Source organism: Camponotus vicinus, unplaced genomic scaffold, assembly GCF_025532165.1.
Source record: "Camponotus vicinus isolate PSW18456_S1 unplaced genomic scaffold, iyCamVici1.0 SCAF_4, whole genome shotgun sequence".
Classification (NCBI taxonomy): Eukaryota; Metazoa; Arthropoda; class Insecta; order Hymenoptera; family Formicidae; genus Camponotus; species Camponotus vicinus.
This window is the reverse complement of record NW_028141976.1, coordinates 8,372,241-8,395,459: the sequence shown is the minus strand read 5'-3', so window position 1 is coordinate 8,395,459 and position 23,219 is coordinate 8,372,241. Positions and strand designations below refer to the sequence as shown.

Sequence of the window (23,219 nt, the reverse complement as noted above, 5' to 3'; positions counted from 1 at the left end):
TTGATCGAACGACGTATTTTGCAACGAAATTCTCTCCTCTCTTTATTTTCATCTTCTTTAAAATGTTCCTTGAGCGATTTTCGAAGTTGAAAGACGGGATATCCTACACAAGATACATTAAGCATATTTGGCAGATTGTCGCGACGACAGTACCGATGATTAGTGGCGGATGATGGTGGTTTGAGGGATCCCATTCGCAACAACATGCACGAGTAGTATTAACGCGTTGATCCTCCACCGGGGGAACCTCTAATACAAGTTTCCAACGTAGAATCGCACAAATTCTATTATATCTCTCTCGTGATATCCTGCTAAAATATGTAGGATATCTCGGTTAGAGACGATGAAATATAAAGTCTTTTCTCAGATGAATATATTTATAAAATGCGCGTTTAAATTTATTTTGACGCAAAGATTGACGAAAATGTACAATATTTATAGCGAGCGAGGGAAAAAGGAAATCTGAATTGAATATTCAATGCCGGATATAATGACTGATAAAATAGAAATAAACGCGGCTGAAATGTATTTACATTTGTAACGAGGCCCCGAATTAATTTTAGAAGTTTAACCCGGCCATTCGTGCGGCGAGATATCATGCGCGTTGCGCAATTTAAAACGCAGCGCTCCGCGGCAGCGTTTTGAATATTAATGAGCCACTTTGCACGTTTACGCGCGCAGGCGGCATTCGAGTTCGAGCTTTGTTGTTCTTGACACTTAGCCCCTTTCGAGACCGCTTCACGAAACCCATTTTCGAGGTGCTCGATAAAGAAGAAGAGCAAAGGAGGCAAGAGGAGAGGTAGAGATAGAGAGAGAAAGCTGGTTACTGTGGTCTTTTCTTATACTGTAAGGGAGAACCCGCTCTTTCTCCGTACCTTTACACATACCACGGCGATGCAACGCCGGTAAAACGCGGGCGTGGGAAGAAGAGGGCCCAGGCCGGAGCCGCTGACCCCCCGAAGCTGCCGCTAATTGCAGGTGTTGGTGCTCCGACTCCGCCGAAATCCGGTGATTATGCCATTTAGGCAGATATTCGTGATTACGGTGATTTCGGGGGTTACTCCGCTTTCTACCCGGAGGGTGCCTTACGCTTTTATTTTTTTCCTCCGAAGCGCTTAGGCGCACGAGACGGACGACCCCCGTCGCCCGGAATCGAATTAGAGGGGAATATCTGCTAATCGGCGGTTCGCCGGCGAGAAATCACTCTAATTGGCGACCTGCCACGTGATTTACTGTAGATGATGCGCTCGCGAGAGGCGTCCCCGCGTGAGGAATAGCCCAGCAAAGGGTTGAATGTGAATATGCATAGGATTGGGACTTTGTTGGCCGCGTTAAATCATTTGAGCGACTAAATTTTCTGTAGCGCAATCATTTTCAGTTATATGCGTATACCTCGACTGAAAACTACTGAAATAAATTTCTTCAAGTGACGTGAAACAATGAAATATTTGGACGCGACACGTCCAATTTATATACAGAGAATGAAATATACATACTTTGAGAAAACTTTAACAAAATATACGAATAATTAAAATACTTTCTTTCGTTTCAAATATCTAAAATCGTAAAAATATTCGCGATAAAAATCTGTAAATTTTCTCTTGCTCCATTTTAATTGACAGTCCATTAATTTATAATATTGTTGAAATTATAAATTTAATCTTTTATTCCTAATATTAACTAGATTGTCTTTAAGAAAATTTTGAGATTTTAATAATTAATTTCTATTATTTTTTGCATATAAAGAAAATATAAATGTAAAAAAAAATAATAAATAATAATGAAATTTTAATTTAACATAGATAATTAAATATTATAAAAAATACGTAATAATAAATGAGTTATAAGTGTAATATTTTTAAGAATAAATAAAATAAATATAGAATTATATTCATCATAACTCTTTTCAATTCAATATTATAAATACATATCTAAATATAAATAAATTAATGTCATGCAAAAATATACAAAATGCAAAGAATTAACAAAACTCGAATATTATTTTATATAGATATATATATAGCTCATTGCAAAAGATATACAGAGAACAAAAGTTCATATTAATGTACTTTAAGAAATGTAATCCTTTTATATTCGTAAAAACCTTTTTTCAATTTACACATTATGCAATTGACAACCGTAACAAGCATGGTTTCACGTTTCGTCCAGAAAACGAATATAAGTGAGCGAGATAACCCTTGGAAAAGAGAAATCTCGACTATAAATGGAGCTAAGTATTATGCAGACGGTCATAAGCGTCAGGCGTCTGCCGTAACCGGGCAGTCAATATGTCGAAGGATCGTAAATCACCGGTCGAGCTATCTCATGGCTTTCAGGAGAACCTTTGAGACGGTTTAGCGTGTGCTTTAGAAAAGTGACGCAAGGGGTATACACACAGAGAAACGCATTGGCGGATAAGTCAACCCCCGGCGTCCAACCGTGGAATTTGAAAAATCTTTACGACGAGCTAAACAAGAGGAAGAAGACAAGATCGGGTGCTCGGACACTCTTCCCGGGCGGATCCGGAGATACTTTATACGTGGAAATGGTTAGGTTTCGCCCCGTTGTTTCCTCCCCGTAGTCGATACCACTCACTGGAGTGCCTCGGAAAATGTCGCCGCAAGGCGCCCTTTTCTTTCCTCGAGTGCGCTCGGTGGCACGAAGGACAAGTTGAAACCGTCAAGCGACCGTCCCTTCGTCGCAGCACGGGGTAGTGAATTCGAGCATGGTTGAATTCAACATGAAAATCGCCTATTTATCTTTACTTTACATTAACTTGAAGTTTTGGATTTTATAAAGAGAGAGCATATTTTCTAAAAAAAAACATCGGGATTTAATAAAATGCAAAATAATCGTATTCAACAACTTGCGATATTCACGATCTCCATTGCCCGTTTCATCTCACGTCTTCTAGACATCGGATTGATCGAGCATTTTTTTTATTTAATTGAAAAGTTGCCATTGGCATGCAAAGTTATTCCACGTTACGATACTTTAAATTAAATTTGTAATTAATTTGCCTATACGAGTATAAGTTTGAAGAACACTCGTGAAAAGCTAAGTTAGCGAGCCGAGCCGAACCAGATCGATTCGATCCGGCGACTAAATTTTGAGAATCGCGCGCGAGCGTTCGAGGCTTGTTAGAGTCAAGTTAACTACTCCAACAAGCCCCGGGCTTTTATTTCCAACTTTTATTTCACGAGAAGAGAACCACGTTTTCTCACGCGAAACACGCGAGCATCTCGCCGGGTGCGGCGCTATCACGTGCCTTGCTTTCCCAAGATAAAGCGAAAGAATACTGTTGGGATACTTTCGGCAAACAGAGGCACACGAAAAGTTGGTAAAAGAGGAACACTTCAGGTACCTCGGCATGGCTTCCGAGGGGTCTTTGAAAAACCCGAAGACGATAAGATACGTCAAGCGCGAGAGGATCTGGAAATTATCGTCGTTGCCCCTTTCCCTTGTTGCCGAGGCTGACCCCCTCATTGGTTACCGCTGATTACGACGTATACCCTCGTCAAAAGATGTCACTTGCCGTCGTCCTATATCTAAGTCTTTTTTCGACGAGCTAGTGCAAAGAACGACATTATCGGTGGATACACCCTGCCAGGACACTCGCCTTCTTCTCCGCCAAATATTGATGCGTGTTGATATTTCTGTCGGGATACTTTGGCAATCGCGCGGCATTATTAAAAGCATCGAGGAGTTTCATGTTTATGTTTGCGAGGAGATAACAAATCGATCGAGAAGATAAAAGAAAATCAGGACAGCACGAAAATAGTTTCATTTCGTGACAGAATTACCTGATCAGATAAAAGAGAGAAAAAATCCAGTTTTCTCGATCAATATTGCCCTTAATTAAGGTAATGGAGAACGGAGCTTCTGTGCATGACAAAGATGAAAGGGGAAAATGCACGAGTACCTGAAATATCGCCTACGGATTCTTTGACCAACAGATTCTTTGCATTTAATAATTTCCGTAATAAAGATGTAGAAATCTCAATACACAGTTGTCGAATTTCGAGTTTCGTTATTAAAAATCATGAAAGTTTTACGTAATATGAATATTCTTTGAATGTTTATAATTTTAAAATGATAATTTTTATAAATGAAATTATGAAGAAAAGGGGGTAACTCGAATCTCCATTTCATGATACACGAGTCGACTTAGCTACTCATAGACAGAGGGGAGGAAAAAGGGGGAAAAGTGTCGTTTCCCACGAATATATTCTGCTTTCGTACATATATTTTTCGTTTCCACTAAATCAGACTTAATGATCCCTACTTGCGGACTCACTTGGTATATTGTAGAAGTTACCGGATGGGGTGCGTACGAGGCAGGATGGCTCGAGATCGGGATCGCGTTCGTGATCACTCGCTGCGTGACTTCCTGGCAGTCTTCCGTTGAGCCGGCTCATTGCGGGATTACGGGGTGGCACATCAGGCGGGCCCCGCGGTGCCGAACTGTCCAACAAACACCCTGCAACAACAATGGGAAAACATTTTTAATTTAAGGTTGACAAGATATCCTTTAATTGCTCCGTACGCTGACAATAGAGTTATATATTTCGACGTTCATATAAAGTGTGAACGTATTAAAGGGGATTTCTTCAAAGGTTTCAAGAAAAGAGAATCGTTTAGCCTTGAAATTCTTTTCTTTGAAAAGGCGAGCTTTTATTGCATTGTGTAATTTGTCTTCAGTCACCGATGTAATAAAACTTCAAAATCGACCGTCCTAAACTGTCATAAAAAGAAAAATTTCAGGTATCCGTTTTTATTAAATCGAAACTTTTCGATAGTTAAGTGACGACTTAAAGTACAGGACCCCTTTAAAAATGAATCACCCTAAAATAGAGAGTCCGTACAGGCTGTTTCGTAAGAAAAGCGCCGGATCGACACGTCTGCGCGAGGATTTGCCCCAGAATCTAGGGCGGCTGGCGGTCTCGAGGCTTATAATGGTCGCGAGTAATCCATGACAGGTGGCCTGGGTTTTCATCTGGCAAAGGGTTGAGCCGATCTCACGATTAGGCACGCGTCGACCGTTATCGCGGTCGTCGGGGGTGGATAGATGCCAGATGGAAAACCGCTAGGCATATAGGCCCTATCTACGAGCGATCTGGAATTTTTTTTAAACAAATCCGACAAAAATTCGAATACGCGAGGCAACAACACGGATTTGCAGATGTGTCACGCGGATTGGAAAGATTGTCGGAAGATATTAAAAATGGAAAGTTCTAATGCGATTCGCGGAGGTTTATAACGTATAAAAGGCTATTACGCTATTTATTTCGGCATATTCTCTCGACGAGAGCGTTAGCAGATTATATTGTTAGATGTGAAATGCAATATTCAGCGAAAATTTTAGATATACTCGGGTAAATACGAGTGGTTGCGAAGTTAAATTTCAATCAGAGAAGGATAGCTCAAGTAACACAATATGTATTCTCGTGTCTGTATTAGAGAATACTTTACTTGCAATTTATTATTTATCTCGATATTGTAATAAAATATCACTTTATTAGCCTTGCTCGTGAAAATATTTTAATAACAATTTAAATAATTTTTTAGCCATCAACTCATAGATTTGAAAAATCATCAATAATATAATAATTAAAAAAAATAAAATTTAATAATTATTAAGTAATTTTGAAGAAATATCAAAGAAATATTTTTACTTGATATGATATTTAAAATATTTGAATTTGCATTACGTAATCATTTTAAATATTATTTTCTATATTATTTCAAAAAAGTACAGCTTGTTGATGCCAATTCAAAAACATCATTTGACACGAATAGAAACAGATTTATTTATATAAATAATTTTTTGAATCAATAGAATAAATATAAATTGTGAATATATATTCAGTATTCAATATCGAGTATTTTATTGCCCATGTAATGAAAAAAAAAAAAATTATTTTAATCGATTAGTTAGAATTTCATTAACGAAAATAATGCATATCTAAAATATTTATTTTTCATTCGTAAAAAATGAATTAAATTTTTTAAAATATATTTTATATTTTATCGACATACAAATTTCTATTTCAAATATTTTGCTCATCTCTGATAATAATTGATTAAATTCATTAAAGATTGCTGATATCACTCGAATATCGAATCGAGTATTTTATCGACAAGTTCGAAAAGCTCAGAAAGAATCCGAAGGGATTCGACAAGAAATTCGAGCCATTTCTTTTGCATCGAGTGCTAACCAATGAGGCGGACTCGTTCGTACTTTTTTTCTGGTGGTCGTAACGAATATCGTCTGATATCTCATTGGACGATAAAGGGCACAACAGGGGGCGGCGTGAGCGGAAGAAGACCATGAGGGAGACAGAGCGAAGGGAGCCGGACGAATGGAAGGTGAAGAAAGAGAGCGAGACGGCAGAAAAAAAAGTTTTATCCCATGCGACGACAAAGGACTTTCTCAATCTCGTCTAATCGCGTGCTCGTCTCCTCTTCGTCCTTCCTCCTACCCGTTTGCTGTAGCTACCAACTTCGATTCGTGCTTTGCTTACGCGACCTTCCCTACCCTCCTCCGTCACCCTTTCCTTCCGTCCCTTGATTTGGTTCACCCAAGAGCACTCGACCCTTTTACGACCGAACTTTCTCAGTTTCCACATTTCGTTCTCACCGTTGCTCTTCAACTCTCTCCCCCACTTCTTCTTTTCCTCTGCTAGAAAAGCAAGATTTGATATTATTACCAATGTGCATCAATTCATCGATAGAGATAGAGATGCGTAAACTGCCTCAAGAGTACAGCTTTGAAAAATTGAAAGATACTTTGAAAAAATATTCCTTTTTTTTTATTTATCTAGACTAAAATTGGCTGTAATTATTGCATATTGTATAATTATGGGGCAAATTAATATATTATTGCAATTAGCAATAATCACGTTCGTAATACCAAATGTGAAATTCTTTTATTATTCCTCCGATGCGCCGGCGATTAAATGTGAATCCTTATATTAATAATTCCCGACGGTGGCTATTTAAATTTTAATTAATACAACAATGCTGCACAAACTTCAAAATCAGCGTGTAATATTAATTGTACGGTATGTCTGCCTTTTTACATTAACATTTCCAGTCAAATCATGTAGTTGCGACATTTCCTATATCTTGTCGCGGAATGTAAAACGTCGGGAGCGCCGCGATAATTTTCGCCGATGGAGATTTCAATGAAGAAGACAGTGTGCCTTGTCGACCATTTCTACCTGAATGCCGAAACTTGTTAACCCCAGGATCCGCCCGTTACGTATGAAGCGTTAGCGCGACTTGAGAGAAAGAGAGAGCTCGAACGCTTCGGTCTATTCATCCTTGCAGATCCATCGAGGCAGAAGAGTCTGTGGCACGTCGTTATTCTTGCTAATAGATCGGCGGGAGTGGGTATTGTCCCGATAGTTACTTGAAGGATCTCACCCCGTCGTCATCGCTCCTTCTCCCGTTTTAGCAGCTCGAGCGAGCGATCTCGTCGTCGCTCGCTCTCGAGGAGAATAAATAAAAACAGACCGAAAAAGAGACCGAGAGAGAGAGAGAGAGAGAAAGTTTGAGCACCGACAAAAGGCAGGATCTTGCGTGCCGCTATCCGGTATCCAGGATGAGCATCGCGCGACAAAGGACGCGCGCGCGGGTAGAGGAAGAAGCGAGGCATTCGTGAATCGAATTATGCTCGCCTGGTTTGCGCGGATTGGGACTTCGTCGGCTAAGGGATCCCAAGATCAGTGGTAGGGCACCAAAGGACCTGGTTGCTTGAATGAGTTCTGACCTCGAAGGACCGGTGTCGCACACCGGGCCCGCGCGTAATGGATGCGCGCCCATTGAGAGCGCACGTCAAAACGCGTAACATAATATCGGGGCCCTTACGCGCAAGAGCCCATGCCTAATGGAATTTATTAGAGGAGGTACTTCCCTCCCCTCTCCCTTTTTTTCGGGATCCCAGGTACGGAACCCGGGAACGGTGCGTTTTCGCCGTGGAATCAAGAGGCTCTCCAAGATCGTCAGATTGTCTTCGGATCATTGGACGCGTTCTTTCGACACGGAAAGTCTAACTGAGACGACCATATGAGGAAAGAAAGCTAAGTCTCGATAACGATGGTCGCGCATCATGTCGTAACGCAATCCGATTCCGTCAAATGCCTCTTCATGGCTTTAATCGAATTCCGAAATAGATAATCTTTAAGAGGCTTTATTTGGTCTTATTTAAATTGCTTACCAATAATATTAATCAATGTGATTTTTGTCAAGTAATTTTTTTATCAATTTGATTATGAATATAATTCGATAGCACGACGATTATTTTAATTAAACAACAGTATGCGATAATTTTATACAATAACAGTAATGAATAATAATTTTATAGTGTAAATATAAAATTAAAAAAAAAATAGAGCGAAAGAGAAGCAATATACTAAATAAAATGATTCGCATTGTGATGCATTGTGGACTGCTTAAGTTTTGAATATCCGTTTCCGATAAAAGATATAAATTGTGCCATTTTTTTTCGGTGAAAAAAATACGACTCGTGTGAAAACGTTCCGGGATAAAATGCCGTATAAAGCAACATCGTAGTAATATCCACAGAGATTTAGGAGGGGAAAAGTGAACAAACGATTCGGGAGCCCGGTCACGTATCAAAGAGCAGAGTGGACGAATTTTGGGGTGCAGGGCGAAGAAAATGAACAAGGGTTAGTCTCGTGTCTGGATTAGCTTTCAGAGCGGAACGAATTAATACTATATCGCGCGCTGGATAAAGCCTCGCATATTTCCACGTGCCAGCGGTAGTGTGAGAACCACAATCTTCGTATATATTCGAGATTGTAGTTTCATAAATCTAGTAATTAAAAAGACTCGCTTATCTATGATTCGTGCCCCTGTACAGCCATTTTTTAAAAATTACATTAAATATATGTGATTGTAGAATTTTCTATACAGATATACTTGTAAATTGTAAGAGCATAAAATGAATTTTAAATTGTAAGCATAAAATGAGTTCTTTTGTATAACAAAAAATTTATGTGTGTGTGAGATGAGATTACTTTTTTACTTTGGACATGTTTATAGTTTATGAATATTCTCTTTTAAGAGAAAAAGAGATGTATAATCTTAAATATTTAAAAGAGCGGCTATTCTCATCGCAAGTATCGAAATACGATGATTTTATCGAAGATACAAATAACTTGCATATAAATATAAGCACTCATAAATTTAACAAATCAAAGTGAGATATTGTTTAAGCTTATAATGGGGTTACTGAATCTTTGCGAAGTTAAAAATAATTATTACGTCTTGGATTGCATTCACTTTCGAGTAATGTTCCAATTTCTAACAAATTGCATCAAATTGCAATGTACGCAAAAAAATAAGAGAAAGAAAGAGAGTGGGGGGGAGGGGAAGAAGATAAAAATATATATATATATATATATTTTTTTATCTTCTTCCCCTCTCTTTTTTTTCTTATTTTTTTGTGACATATATATATATATATATATATATATATATATACATGCTATTTTGGTACTTCCATCAACTGCATCAGATATGTGTTGGAGATCCTCCAGCTTTCCCGGCGAATCCTAAAGCGGTTGAGTTATCTCGAATTTACGTATATACGCCGCGTCCGCCCGTTTCCTTGTGCTATCCTAGAACTTACGGAAGCCATGCCAGAATTTGTGGAACAACCACTTTACTTAAGGGAATCACTACGTCGCTCTAATATCGGGTAGCGTTCGCAATTTATCGCAATATCCGGAAGTTTTCGCGAAAATTTTCCGCCGTGTATTCGCGGTGCATCCATCTCTCGGATGCACGCGCACCTATATTAATTTAATCAATAATCCACTTATAATATAACTGTTAAAAAAAGAGAGTTTAGACAATATCAAACAGTACTACATTAAATGCAAAAATGTAGATGAGAAACATACAGCTATTATTAACATTTAAGGCCGCTAATTAACAGTCATATACGACTCCAGAGCGATGTTGGAATCAGATATATTAAGCTAACAATAAACCAAATTATCAGAACACAATAAATTATATTTATATAATTATCGCCTTTGTGTATTATTATTAATGTAATCTCATATTTTATTTCTATTCTCACTATATCTTTCATATTTTTATTAAAATTATATTATATTTGAATAAATTTCATTTATCTTTCACATTTCATTCAAATTTTAATTTTAAAAAATTTTTATTTAAATAAATTATTTTTCTTTATAAAAACAGAATCTAATTTCCAAAATAGAGCATATCTTCAATTATAAAGATATTTGTTATATACTTTGTTATTTCAGTGATCGCGATTGACTTCTAGGAGGGACACTGGTCTGCCAATAATCGTCACTAATCTTCGCGTTTTCATTCTTCAGAAGCGAATCAAGTCGAGCCTCTCGTTTTATCGACGAGTCGAGTTCGCGCGACATCGTCGCATTACGTCTCGTTAGGAGATTTTCGTCGTCGAATGACCCGAGAGCGAAGGAAAAGCCCTCTCGAGACCCTCTTTTTCGCTTCCTTCTGGCATCAGAGGAAAATCTTGAAAAATGAAGAGGCGGACCTGGGGAAAAGAGGGGAAAAGGCACGGGGTAGGGCGAAACAGTTTTAATTGGAAGTCGGAGGAGACGCGGTGCAGAGAGATGTAGGGTGAACCGGCGGACAGTGTAGGGTCGGAAAGGGCGGAGGGGGATGGATGGAGGGCCGATAGCGGTTCTTTACCCTCGCTCGTTCTACGCCCTATGTGTGAGAGCGCCACGTCCCTTATCCTCTTGTTACATATATTTTCGCGCGTACGTAGATATATAAATGTCCAGACAGGGCCGGTTGGAGGTTTTCGGGGAGACTTCGGGGATTTCGAATATATATATCTATTTTTTTTTATTTTTTTAATCAAAATTATCATTTAGTTTTTTTTATCAAACTATGTGACAATCAAATGTATGAATATTTTCAATATATATATTAATAATATTTATAGCAAGATAGGGATAATAATTAATAATTTCTCGAATTGAGAATTATTTAAATTTGCTTGGTTCCGTACCAAGAAAATTTAGTGCCCTGTGCACACAAATAAGTTTCAACGAAAACTTAATTCTCGTTGAGCTTACGCACTACCATCCGCGTTTGGCTCCTATGGCCGTTTAAAAATTTTTAAAGTTTATAATAATATTTATATTTGCTATATTTTTGATGTGTTTACAATTTTTTTATCCTTGTCTCTCGTAATTACTTTTTTTATTATTCTGATATATTGTATAATATATATTTCATTTTTTTAAAATAGTATTATAATTTAATAATTTAATTTCTAAGTTAATAATAATATAATTTATACATGACATATACACTATATATGTGCAGAAATTTTGCGATCTGTTTTTCAGCAGTAACGCTATGAAATCATTTTCTACACCGACCCTGCACGTTCGTATAAGTTCGAATGCACCAACATCTGTACCATGAAGTCGAGCATCGCATCTCTCGGTGGCCTTAAACCGCGCGGAATGGCATGGTGGCGGCGCCGCTCGTTTTTCCTAAAGTGGAAACTCTACGGAAAAGAGGAACTGCCGAGAGAAGAGGAGGAGAGAAAGGGAGAAAGAGAACGAGGGAAAAAAGAGAAAGAAGAAAAAAAGACTTAATTCGTTTCCTATTAGAATTTACGTGGCTCGAAAATAAAGGCAGCAGGATAGACCGAAAACGAAGTCGGAGAGCAGCGAGAATTCGTGGAACGTTTTCCCGCCGCCAGCTCGACCATTGGATTTTTCACGGCACGCCGGTGTCCTGGAAAATCGAAATTAGCTTTTCCACGACGGCCAAGTCCGCGGAAGTTAACAGGGACGAAAGTCGAAATAAATAGTAGTTGATAAAAAAGAAGAAAAAAAAAAAGAGAGAAGAGACGCTTGTCCCGCGTTCTCTCTTTGAAATATAGAAACTCCGCGTGCGCTGTCCCGAAGAAAAAAATCGCGATGAAAATTCGCCTACAAACGAAATATGACTCGCTACAAAAAGCGCCCGTACATACGTGAACTAATAACGCCTGTCGCGCGCGTGTATATTTGCAGCTGCGAATTAGGAAAACTGAAATTAGGAAAGCTCGTTAGCAGCGCGGCAAAACTATGGCGTTCTCTCTAATGGAATTATATATACATGTATATGTATGTATGTATGTATGTATGTATGTATGTATGTATGTATGTATGTGTGTATGTGTGTGTGTGTGTGTGTATATATATATATTTTAATCTCGCATGAATTTAAATCGAGTTATAATACGTTCTCTCATCGGACCGTAATAACTACGCCGACATCCAGCGCGGCGAGCCGGTCTCTGAAACGTATAATTCACTCCGACCAAACACACTATCGTATTTAAGCGGGAGAGCCTTGGACGACACATGGTCCGGAAAAATTCCCGTGTGTCTCGGCGGAAACTATTACGCACGTACGTGTATAACGTAATGCGCAGTTGCGTTAAGTGCGATATATCTGGGCCGGATCTCCTTTCGCCGGTGGCGCGAAGTTACGCTGAAAACTTTTCACGTTCGGCGAGGAATAAGAGGGTGGCTCGGGCGAGAAAATGGGGCGGCTTAATTCGTTTCCCATTAGAATTTATGTGGCGTGCACGCGCGCACGATGGTGGAAAAGCCGCGCGAGAATGGCCGGTCGCTCTCCTTCTCCTTTCCCCTTTACGACCTTACGGCGTGTCTGCTACGTTCGAGTGGACCTCCGCGAAGCGCGGGCGTGCACCTCGATACGACACCCTCGGCGATTCTTTCCTTCCAGGACCGATGGAAAGGTTGAGCCGGGCGTCGAGAGGCGAGGTATTTTCCAGACGGGAAACGGGAGATCGAAATCAAAGCGTCTGATCGTGTGAACTCGAGCGAGCGCACGATCCTTAACTCTCTCTCTCTCTCTTTCTCTTTCTACCTTTCGCTTTCATGTAAAAGCTCTCGCAGGATATATCCCTGACATCTCGCATAAAAATTGTTATTAGTCAAATAGCGCGGTTTTTACTTTCATCTTTCTCATCCACGTCAAATGTGATCGAGCGGTCAATCACTGGCAATCATTGTACATTTCATCAGGAATATATTGCGGCAATACAGTAAATATAATTTTAGGAAATTCATGTTTTAGAAAAATATGAAATTGAAATCATACTAGCAATATGAGACAAAAAGTAATATGCATTAGAAATACTTTTCAGTTCTACGGCAGTGTACTGACAATATTGACAATAAAATAATAATGCGATTACCAAAAGTACAAAAACATTATTAACAATGCAAAAGCAATACAATAGCAATGTAAGCAATAAAAATGTATTGTATTGCCAAAAATGGCAATCACTGTATATTTTTTGAGCGATGGTTGACCCCTCGAAAGAATTCTAACATTTTGATGTACATACAATTATACAGGGTGACCCATTTTAACTTAGGCAGCCAAATAACTCGAAAAATAAGCAAGATAGAGAAAAATGTTTTAGACAAAAGTTGTATGGTTTCGAGGGGGCCATAAGATGGTATCATTGGTTTGACCTTGAAGAGTCATTTGAAGGTCACGTGAAGGTCACTTCAATTTTTTTAAATGGAATACCCTATATATTTTTGTACATTCTTGTAGCTTATTTCGAGAGCTTTCCAAAACACTATAATTAAGTACCTTTCCGTTAAGTACTTTTTGAGTTATGATGCTTGAAATAATTTCTTAATTTTACATAAACCGTAAAATATCTTGTAAAATATTCATTTTTCGATTATCTTACCTTAATACTTTTATGTACAAAATAATGAGAGGAATCAATTGGTGTAAAGAAAACACATAGTTGTTTTTAAGAAAAAATATGGAATTGTTAATTGCAAATTACATATTTTTTCTTCGAAACAACTATGTGTTTTCTTTACACCAATTGATTCCTCTCATTATTTTGTACATAAAACTATTAAGGTAAGGTAATCGAAAAATGAATATTTTACAAGATATTTTACGGTTTATGTAAAATTAAGAAATTATTTCAAGCCTCATAACTCAAAAAGTACTTAACGAAAATGTACTTAATTATAGTGTTTTGGAAAGCTCTTGAGATGAGCTACAAGAATGTACAAAAATATATAGGATGTTCCATTTAAAAAAATTGAAGTGACCTTCACGTGACCTTCAAATGACTCTTCAAGGTCAAACCAATGATACCATCTTATGGCCCCCTCGAAACCATACAACTTTTGTCTAAAACATTTTTCTCTATCTTGCTTATTTTTCGAGTTATTTGGCTGCCTAAGTTAAAATGGGTCACCCTGTATATTACGATATGTACATAAATTCATATAAGGCCTTTCTATATTTCCTCGTATATAAACGAGCATAAAATTCAGACGTTAATAACATTTGTATCACAAATATTATTCGAAAAATATCGCACTTGTGTTTGGCAAATATTATAAGTATTGAAATCAAACTCGTTTGAATTCACCTTCTAAGCTAATGTTTTATCTAGATACAATAATTTAAAAATTTATTTATGCGAATATAACCAATAATTTCTAAAACCGAAAAAATAGAAATGAATATATAAGTAATTGGGCAAAAATCTTTTAATCCGAATAATAATTAAAGTTAAATATTTGAGTTCTTACAAATATTTTAATTAAAAATTCTAATAAAATAACAATTTTTGCATATTAATAATACAAAATAATTAAAGAAAAACTGTTAAATTGAGAATTTATTACTAAATTAAAAATATAATATTAAATCGCAAAAATTTAATACCTGCTTACTATATTCTTATTGTTTTAATTATAATTTAAATGCAGATTATCAAAAAATTCCAGTTAAAAATTGAATAACATATTCAGTAACAAAATATATAAATTTAAAGACAAATTTTAAAGATACATTACATAGGTTTTAAGGGCATTTAATGTGATTACAATTTTTAACGGTTTTAATTCCACGTCATGAATAAAAATATCAATGTCTTTTAGAATTCCTTCACGTATCATGAAATAATATTGTTAAACGAATACAAGTCAGACAAACACGTTAGGCAGATTTAGACAGTCAATATTTATATTCATACAATCACACATCTTACCGCGACCTTTCCTACTTTTTTCTATACACCTATATTTCGTACACTCTTGCTTGAAATAATTCTTATTTTGTAGTTAGTAACACACGATCTGTGATACATAACGGACATAATGGCAAATACTCCGTGGAGATGGAATTATTTTACGTTAGAAAGTCTATCTAAAGTAAAGTGTAGTCTTTGTGATAGTGATCATAAGCTTAGACTAGAGATATCAATACCTCTAAAAGCTCATCTAAAGAAAAAAATTAAGGATACGAAGCATTATGAAGCTTTTTTGGACGTTTCGAGGAACCTCGGCAAAAATCTGTCGTTTACATGGGATTCGCATTATAAGACAATATCTTCAAATATAATTCTCAAGCCAAATATACAATGCACGTATTGTGAGGATTACATACCTATGCCAAGTGATAAACCATTCCTACATGCTCCGCAAGACTTCAACGAACATTTAAAAGATGTTCATAAAATTGAATACAGAAACTGGAAAGCACTTGAAACCTGGATACGTGAAAAGGCTGGAAGTTATTATAACATCATGCAACCAAGAAATCAGGTGATCAAAGTAGATACATGTAGGGAATGTCATGTTGAGATTGGAGCCAAGAACGCTATCATGTTCGTAAAGCATTTGATCGACAAACATAGCGAACAAATTCAGCACTTTCCTTCGGATATAATACCAAGAGAGTAAGTGAAAATTGAATATTATTAATTTACTTCTTTCGAATAATTTATATATTTATTTTGAATAATTTATATACTTTTGCATACAATAAGAAAAATGTATACCATGGATAAAATTAAAAAGTTCATATATTTATAGCACATGTTTACGGCAAATATTTTGCATATTTGGGTCAAATTAACTTATTGTTAGGTTATTAATCAAAATATCATACAAATTTTAAGTTTATTAATTTAATACTGTTATAGTCAATAATTTATGACACTAAGCGTAAATATAAATTGTGAATAAATATAAAAATTTTTTAAATAATCGGGCAAGAATTTTTGTATTTTGATGTGGAATTTTTGAGAATATCAAAAATTCAAATTTATTCGATGATGTTTTGATAATAACAGTATTACTTTAAAAAATACTAGTTTGAAGGCTTCAAATAATTAATATTGTGCACATAATTGAAGCTATATTTTATACTAATAATTAATCCAGTAATTTTTATATTATATTTTATATAGATTACTTCTTTATGAATATGATTCTAACGATTCTTTCGGTGACATTTCTACTGATGACTCAGAAGCAGCAAACAATTGGGAAGTCCTAATATCAACTAGCAATAATCGACCTTCAACTAGCAGTAATCAACCTTCAACTAGCAGTAATCTACCTTCTGAGCCCCGTAATATTCCTAGTACCAGCAAAAGACCTTCAAAAGAAAAATTACAGAAGATGGGGGAAAACCTTAAAAGAACGCATGAATTTAGTAAAAATACCGTAAAAACCTTGAAGAAGACAAGAAAGAAATAGTTAGTAATATCCCTACATGTATTAGTTATTACACAGAGAAAAATATCATTCTACTGCCAAGAAAAACGATTACTCAGTTTATTTTTCTTTTTTTAAGTAATAGTTTTCTTCAACAAAGAATATATTCTTGATAATAATCTTAAAATATACTCATCACAAGTGTTAGAAAATCTCATTATCATATACTCAAAAGAAGAATTTATTTTCTCTTCAAGAATATTGTAAAGTTGTATCAAAGAAAAATCAAACTTACTTTACGTCAACTCTTGTAGTAAGCAAACCAAATTTTTGTTTTAATTTTCTTGACTAAAATACTGCACTTACTAAAATTCAGAATATATTCAATTAAATTTAATGCTTGTGGTGAACTTATGATATATTTGCGGATATACAAACTTATGATATACTTAAAATAAATAATATTTACTTGAATACAGTATACATTTTTCTCTGTGTAGGATTTAACTTTTAATTCTGATTTCGATTACATTATTGACTTTGTTTTCATAAATTTGACGATTCGTAAAACGTTACTTGAAAAAAATAAGTGAGAAAAATAATGCGTTTATGATGACTAATTATTTCATTTTTTTTCGTTGTAACATTAATGCAGGCCTGCGGTTAGCACTTTTCGGCCGATTTTACTTATTGCTGTTCCTGCTTCTTTTGTTTCATAGCATCTAGATTGTACGCGAAACGTACGATGTTCAGATGTTTAGAACGATATTAATTATAAATCGTATGGCGTTTTATCGCTCCATACATTGTTTGTAAAGTTATTATTGTTATTATTATTATTATTATTATATTATAAGGTCAAAAATAACATTAAAATGAAACACAATTATTAACCGTATATATACATACAATTAATATATTTTCCATTTTGTTTCTAGTGTTCTAATTTTATAATAATCAATATATTATAATTATAATTGTAATAACTTTAGAAAGAATGAAAAGTACAAGGGAAATATGTGCCGAACGATTTATAACTATAATCATTTCTGAACTCGAGCGTCTTACGTTTCCGCGAGAAGTCTAGAGAAACTATGAAACAAAAGGAGTGGGGATAACAGTAGACAAAATCGGCTGAAAAATGCAAACTAGCCGTAGGCCTGCATGAATGTAACACAAATTTATAATTATATCGATTGTTTTACGAAATATATCTTCTTCCTTCAATTGACTCCACTTATCAAACATCGACAAAAAATTAAAGTAACATTACATATTGTATGACATGAACTATTATTGATTCTGTAAAAATAATTGTTTGTATTGTAACGTATTGTAAGGATAAATATTTAAACTGATATTAGGGTTTCAAAACGTTACCTAAAAAATAAGTGAGAAAAGTAATGCGTTTAGGATGAATAATTATTGCATTAATTTTTGTTGTAAGATTAATGCAGGCCTGCGGTTAGCACTTTTTGGCCAATTTTACTTATTGCCGTTCCTACTTCTTTTGTTTCATAGCATCTAGATTCTACGCGGAAGGTAAGATGTTCAGATGTTTCAGATGTTTCTAGTGTTCTAATTTTATAATAATCAATCTTATAATTATAATTGTAATAACTTTAGAAAGAATGAAAAGTGCAAGGGAAATATGTGCCGAACGATTTATAACTATAATCATTCCTGAACTCGAGCGTCTTACGTTTCCGCGAGAAGTCTAGAGAAATTATGAAACAAAAGGAGCGAGGATAGACAAAATCGGTTGAAAAGTGCAAACTAACCACGGGTCTGCATTAATGTAACACAAATTTATAATTATATCGATTGTTTTACGAAATTTATCTTCTTCTTTGAATTGACTCCACTTATCAAACATCGACAAAGAATTAAAGTAACATTACATATTGTATGACATGAACTATTATTGACTCCTCGAATGTGATATTTTATATTATATGTATATTCAATATAAATATATTTTTTCTTTTGTTTGCAATAGAGACAATAAAGCTTCGAAACATAAACTTTGTATACAATAATCTAAAGTTTGACAAAATTTTTTTAATTATTCGCAAAATAGAATCATGACAAATTGACGTCAATTTTTTTCAAGATATGCATTAATTGATAATACTCATATATGAATAATACGTACCATGTTAATTTTATACTCACATTATTGACGTAAAAATGCACGTAGTAATTTACTTTAATTCTGAACAATAATATTTATTTGCTCATGTGAAAGGTCTCTTACTCTCATGGGAGAATATCTATCAGGAACATCGATCGAATGTACGATGTGTTCGCGAGCAAAGTGCGGGATGTCAGAAATTGGGGTCGATATAATTGGTACCCTGTTTTCGGCGGACTACATCGGCGAGCCGAAACATGCGGAAAACATTGTACGCGATCACGCGAGCGATCGTCGAACAGGTCGTGTATCGTACGACCGGTTTCCCGTCCTCCTCGCGCCAATTAAGGAGACACATGTGCGTTGAAACTTTGAATTTTTCAAATGCTCGTTTCCCGATAGTTTTCACGTGTACATTTCTCGTTACGTATATTTCGATTCAAATTACACCTTTAAATTCGAGAAATTCGATATTCGTCCTTCTAATTGGAAATTGACATTATTCAGAGCAATTTGACCTTTCTCTTGTACTCATTTTTTATATTCATTTTTTTTAGTTTAGTTTCGCTGATTTTAATCATTCTTAACAATGACAAATGTTTCCGGCGTAGAATGCGCAACGGCCTGCAATTTCAAAGTTCCAAACACATCGGACGGCGAAGAAAGTCGCTTGTAAAATTGCTGTAATTTGGCGGCGAAAAGAAACGCATCGGAGCGAAACAACCGCTAACACCACGGAGTCGCCGTAAGCCGTTCCCATCGGCAAACTTTTGCGGTCGAGAGTCGGCGAGCTTGTACCTCGCCCACGTGTCCGCATTGCCCGGCCATTATCGCCGATCGATGATCGTAATATCGACGATCCCTCGTGGGCGATTCTCCTCGAGTGCGCGGACGTCATAATACGAGTCGAGCGATTCCGATAGCGAGCGACGCGATTCTCGCTTTACGGCGAGGTACAGGTACCAGGTACATGCGCGCCAGGTTACACGGATACCACGGATAAATTGCCTCCCATCGCGGCTCCAAAGGGCCTCGCCGATCCGGCGCGCGTGGGTGGCTCGCGGGCCCGCAATCGTCGCGGATCGGTGCCCCTCGTCGTGCGAGTCGCATTATTGTTTCACGAGATGAGTGGTCGGCTCGGAACTACGGGGCTAAGTATCACCGATATACCCGGCTCGACCCCCGTCTCGAGAGAATTGCCGCATCAGCTGGTAACGCGAAGACTATATTTTACGGCTTTACTGGTTTCATCCGAGATAGTCGCTCGCTTTTATTTACAGGCACGAGTAATAAGAATAAGTGAAATATAGGTTTACGTTTTTATTATATCACAAATTTATGCGCCCAATAATGTATGCGCTTGGGTGTGTTTGTACTCGTAAAGCGAAGCTCGTCGACCTACACGAATTGTACAAGTGCAGACTGATGTAAAGTGAAAGATAGCCATCATGTATAATTTGCAACAATCTATATGAAAAAGAAAATATATCAGCGACAATATTTATTACTATTTCATTGTAAAAGTTCTTTGCGAGAGCGACAATCTTTCTCTTCATTCGCATACGATTTAATATCATGATTGCTTAATTGATCCAACGCACACGCGAGCAGATAATCTTTGCGAAATTAATTAGTACAAATAACCGGGTGCGGATGCAAAGCCGGTATCTCAGAAGCAGCTTCCAGACATTTCACCCTATCGTTGAATCTGCAGGCTGTACGGTAGAGATACGACTCTTAATAGTTACGTCGAGAGTTTTGCGTAATCAAGACCAACGTGCGCGGATCGACTTTCCGAGGGAAATCATTCGCGCGCGCCAGTTGCAACAGCTATTTATCAAACGGCCGTTTAATAGAGCTCCACTGTTTTATCGTTTATCGTAATAGCGTCGACCGTAAAGCGCTGCTAACGATCACCCATGTATCTCGCGCAGATCGACGAGCGTGTGTATCCCCCGCGTTACATTAGCCCGGCTGTTTACGATCGACACGGGCAATTGGAAATCTACGATCTGTACGCGGATTAGCGGACCTTACCTGTGTCTTATCGGGCGAGAGAGACGGAGAAAGCGCGCGTGGAATTAATTAGTAGTAACGAACGGATGCGCGCGGGCGTTAACCGGCTTTTTGACATCGGTATCCGTTAATCGGTGCAATTAACAGTCGATAAAAATCGCCTTCTAGGCGATCGCGTTTCTCGTTACATCTCCCTCTTGTCCGATGGCATGCGAGACTATCTATATCGGCCCCTACGATCTACGTCCTACGAATCTAATACGATCTATCTGGCGCGCGAGCGCGTTCCCTTCACGGTGATATAGGATCCGGAGAACGCGGTCCGACTATTAATTACAGGCTGCGGAGGAGGCGAAGTCGTTAGTACACCTACGTAAAGAAAGGAGTGATTTAGGACGCGCCGATTCCTCCCACCCCCTCTCGACAGCCTCCCCCTTTTGCCTCGTTGGAAACTTTCGAATCCTCGGATTTCTCGCGGCGCACGTACCTAATGAATAGGGCCGTGTGCTCATAGCAGACGCCGATAGGTCGTCGATAGATCTCGCCGGAACTCGCCTGGTATATCTGCCAACGACGTCCGCAACGCGATCATCCGTTATGTCCGCGGGACGTAGATTTACTTCTACCCCAAATTACGTTGCGGAATCACACGAGGTTTCCTATCTATTGCACGGAATTACAATTAGACGGAGAAAAATTACCTCCAACATTTCTAGACACAAAGGAGATTTTTATACGTAATAAAAATATTTTTAATTATATAAAAATATAATTATATAAAATATTTTAATTATATAAAAATATCGACATATAAATTATAAACGTCACGTCACTTTCGACTGTTATTATTATGCGAAACTTTCATCGCGAATTTAAATTTTCGAATACTTTCGGCAACCTCGAAGGTTAACTCGTTTCCTTATAAAACAGCGAGAGGGATCATAAAACGTTTATCGGATTCTCATCCCGAAAGTTCGCGCAGGAGAGGCTCGAGATGGTCCCGATAACTGTGTTGTGCGGACGTGCAAAATTTAATGCCAATAATGTTGTATGTATGTACTAGCCCCCTCTTATAATACTTTCGCAATCTCGCACGTCGCCATTTCTTCCTACGTCCTGCGGAGTAATCGCGCGGAAGGAAATGATTTCTTTAGAGCAATACGCTTGAAATACCGTACACGAGTCTCTCTCTGTCTCTCGGATCGGTTAAGGCACGGGGCGCCGAAATAAATCCGCAAAGCCGTGGTTAAAATCGATGCCGAGCGGCCGTTTGGCGAGGATAGAGCGAGGCGAGGTAGATGGGTTGCTCAGAGAGGAAGAGGGAAGAAGGAAGGAAACGGATAAGGGGAGGTTGAACAGTAGGGTAGGTAGAAAGGGTAAGGAGATCCGGGAGGACGACGGACGATGGGAGGGCGAGAGGAGGAAAAAGAGACAGAGAGAGAGCGAGGGAGGGACGAGGATTCTGCGTTTGGCAGCTCGTGGATATTGGAAGGAGGCCTGTCGCGCGACGAGAGGAGGTCGTGGAAGACGATCCTGGGGATCGTTCGTCCCCAGGACCAGTCGTCCTTATGCCATCGAGATCTACCCCCGCCGCTCCGTCCAACTTTTGCTCGAGCAATCACATTTCCCGAAGCGACTCTCGCGAGCGAACGGATAACCGATACCCGTTGCCGTGCGCTATTAATAAGAGTCGAGATTTTGTTAAATCGGCAGGAACGAGTTTTTCTCTTTTCGCTGTATCGTGCAAGCTGTCGAAGGAAGCTTTGGCGCGCTTCGCCGGACAGGATACGCTTTTTATCCTTCAAATAATCGATTCTACAACATTCTACATCGGGATTTAATATCATAAATTTGTTTCCTGTATTTTTAATTTATCTATATATTTTTTTAAAATTAAGATGAAAATGTACAACCTGATCTCCTAATATATGTTAAATAATTAATTCTCTTTCAAACGATTGAACGTAAATTTTCGTGTTTAATACGTGAACAGGATAATCATGACAACAAACTATTTTAATAAGACTATAAACAAGATTCTATTCGGCAACGGTGCCCACGGGCCAATGGGATACCAATTTCACGACCAAAAGTGTCGAGTTCGTCTCGTACTAAGGAAACCACTAAATTAGTTGCCCAGTGGTCGAGGCACTCTAGGAATACCAAAGTTGCAAGTTTGCGATGCAGGATAGCTTCATGGGGTGCAAGATTGCTCAATTTCAAGTGCGGCATCCGCCGAGGCGTATGTATTAAAGTTTGGCCGGGCACGGTACGATGCGTTTTACGGTTCAGTCGAAATGATTTCCTCCACTATCCGAGGAAAATGGCAGTTTCGTCGATCTCGAGAAACAAGATGCGAAGTAAGCAAACAAACTCGGTAAGTTGCGCTAAAAAACAGATATATTGTGCACATTATGTACATTGTGTATATTACATTATATTGCGTACATGTATAATTTTATACGTATACATATGTACATGTTTGTTAAAGCAAAATTAATTTTGTA

General features: G+C 37.5%; 2 protein-coding genes across 16 annotated transcripts in view; one reads left to right on the top strand and one right to left on the bottom strand.

Moving 5' to 3' along the window:
* Ten-m (teneurin transmembrane protein Ten-m) overlaps nt 1-23,219 on the bottom strand; it is a 683,381-nt gene that overhangs the window by 20,832 nt on the left and 639,330 nt on the right. For 14 of the 15 annotated variants that reach the window (XM_083097966.1, XM_083097971.1, XM_083097970.1 and 11 more), the window contains one exon: nt 4,298-4,480. The exons of the other annotated variant lie outside the window; for it this stretch is intronic. In XM_083097966.1, the coding sequence (XP_082954092.1) occupies nt 4,298-4,480 (183 nt within the window). The remainder of the gene's footprint in view (nt 1-4,297; nt 4,481-23,219) is intronic. 15 annotated transcript variants of the gene reach the window in all.
* LOC145970814 (uncharacterized) lies at nt 15,217-16,758 on the top strand. Its single transcript, XM_083097810.1, has 2 exons — nt 15,217-15,799; nt 16,313-16,758. Exons 1-2 carry the CDS (start codon nt 15,219-15,221, stop codon nt 16,602-16,604), a joined length of 873 nt encoding a protein of 290 aa, XP_082953936.1. The 5' UTR covers nt 15,217-15,218; the 3' UTR covers nt 16,605-16,758.

Excerpts from the sequence above, each read along its gene's own strand:
- LOC145970814 (XM_083097810.1), top strand. The coding sequence starts at position 15,219 with ATGGCAAATACTCCGTGGAGATGGAATTATTTTACGTTAGAAAGTCTA. Across the intron at positions 15,800-16,312 it reads TCGGATATAATACCAAGAGA|ATTACTTCTTTATGAATATG; the intron begins GTAAGTGAAAAT and ends TATTTTATATAG.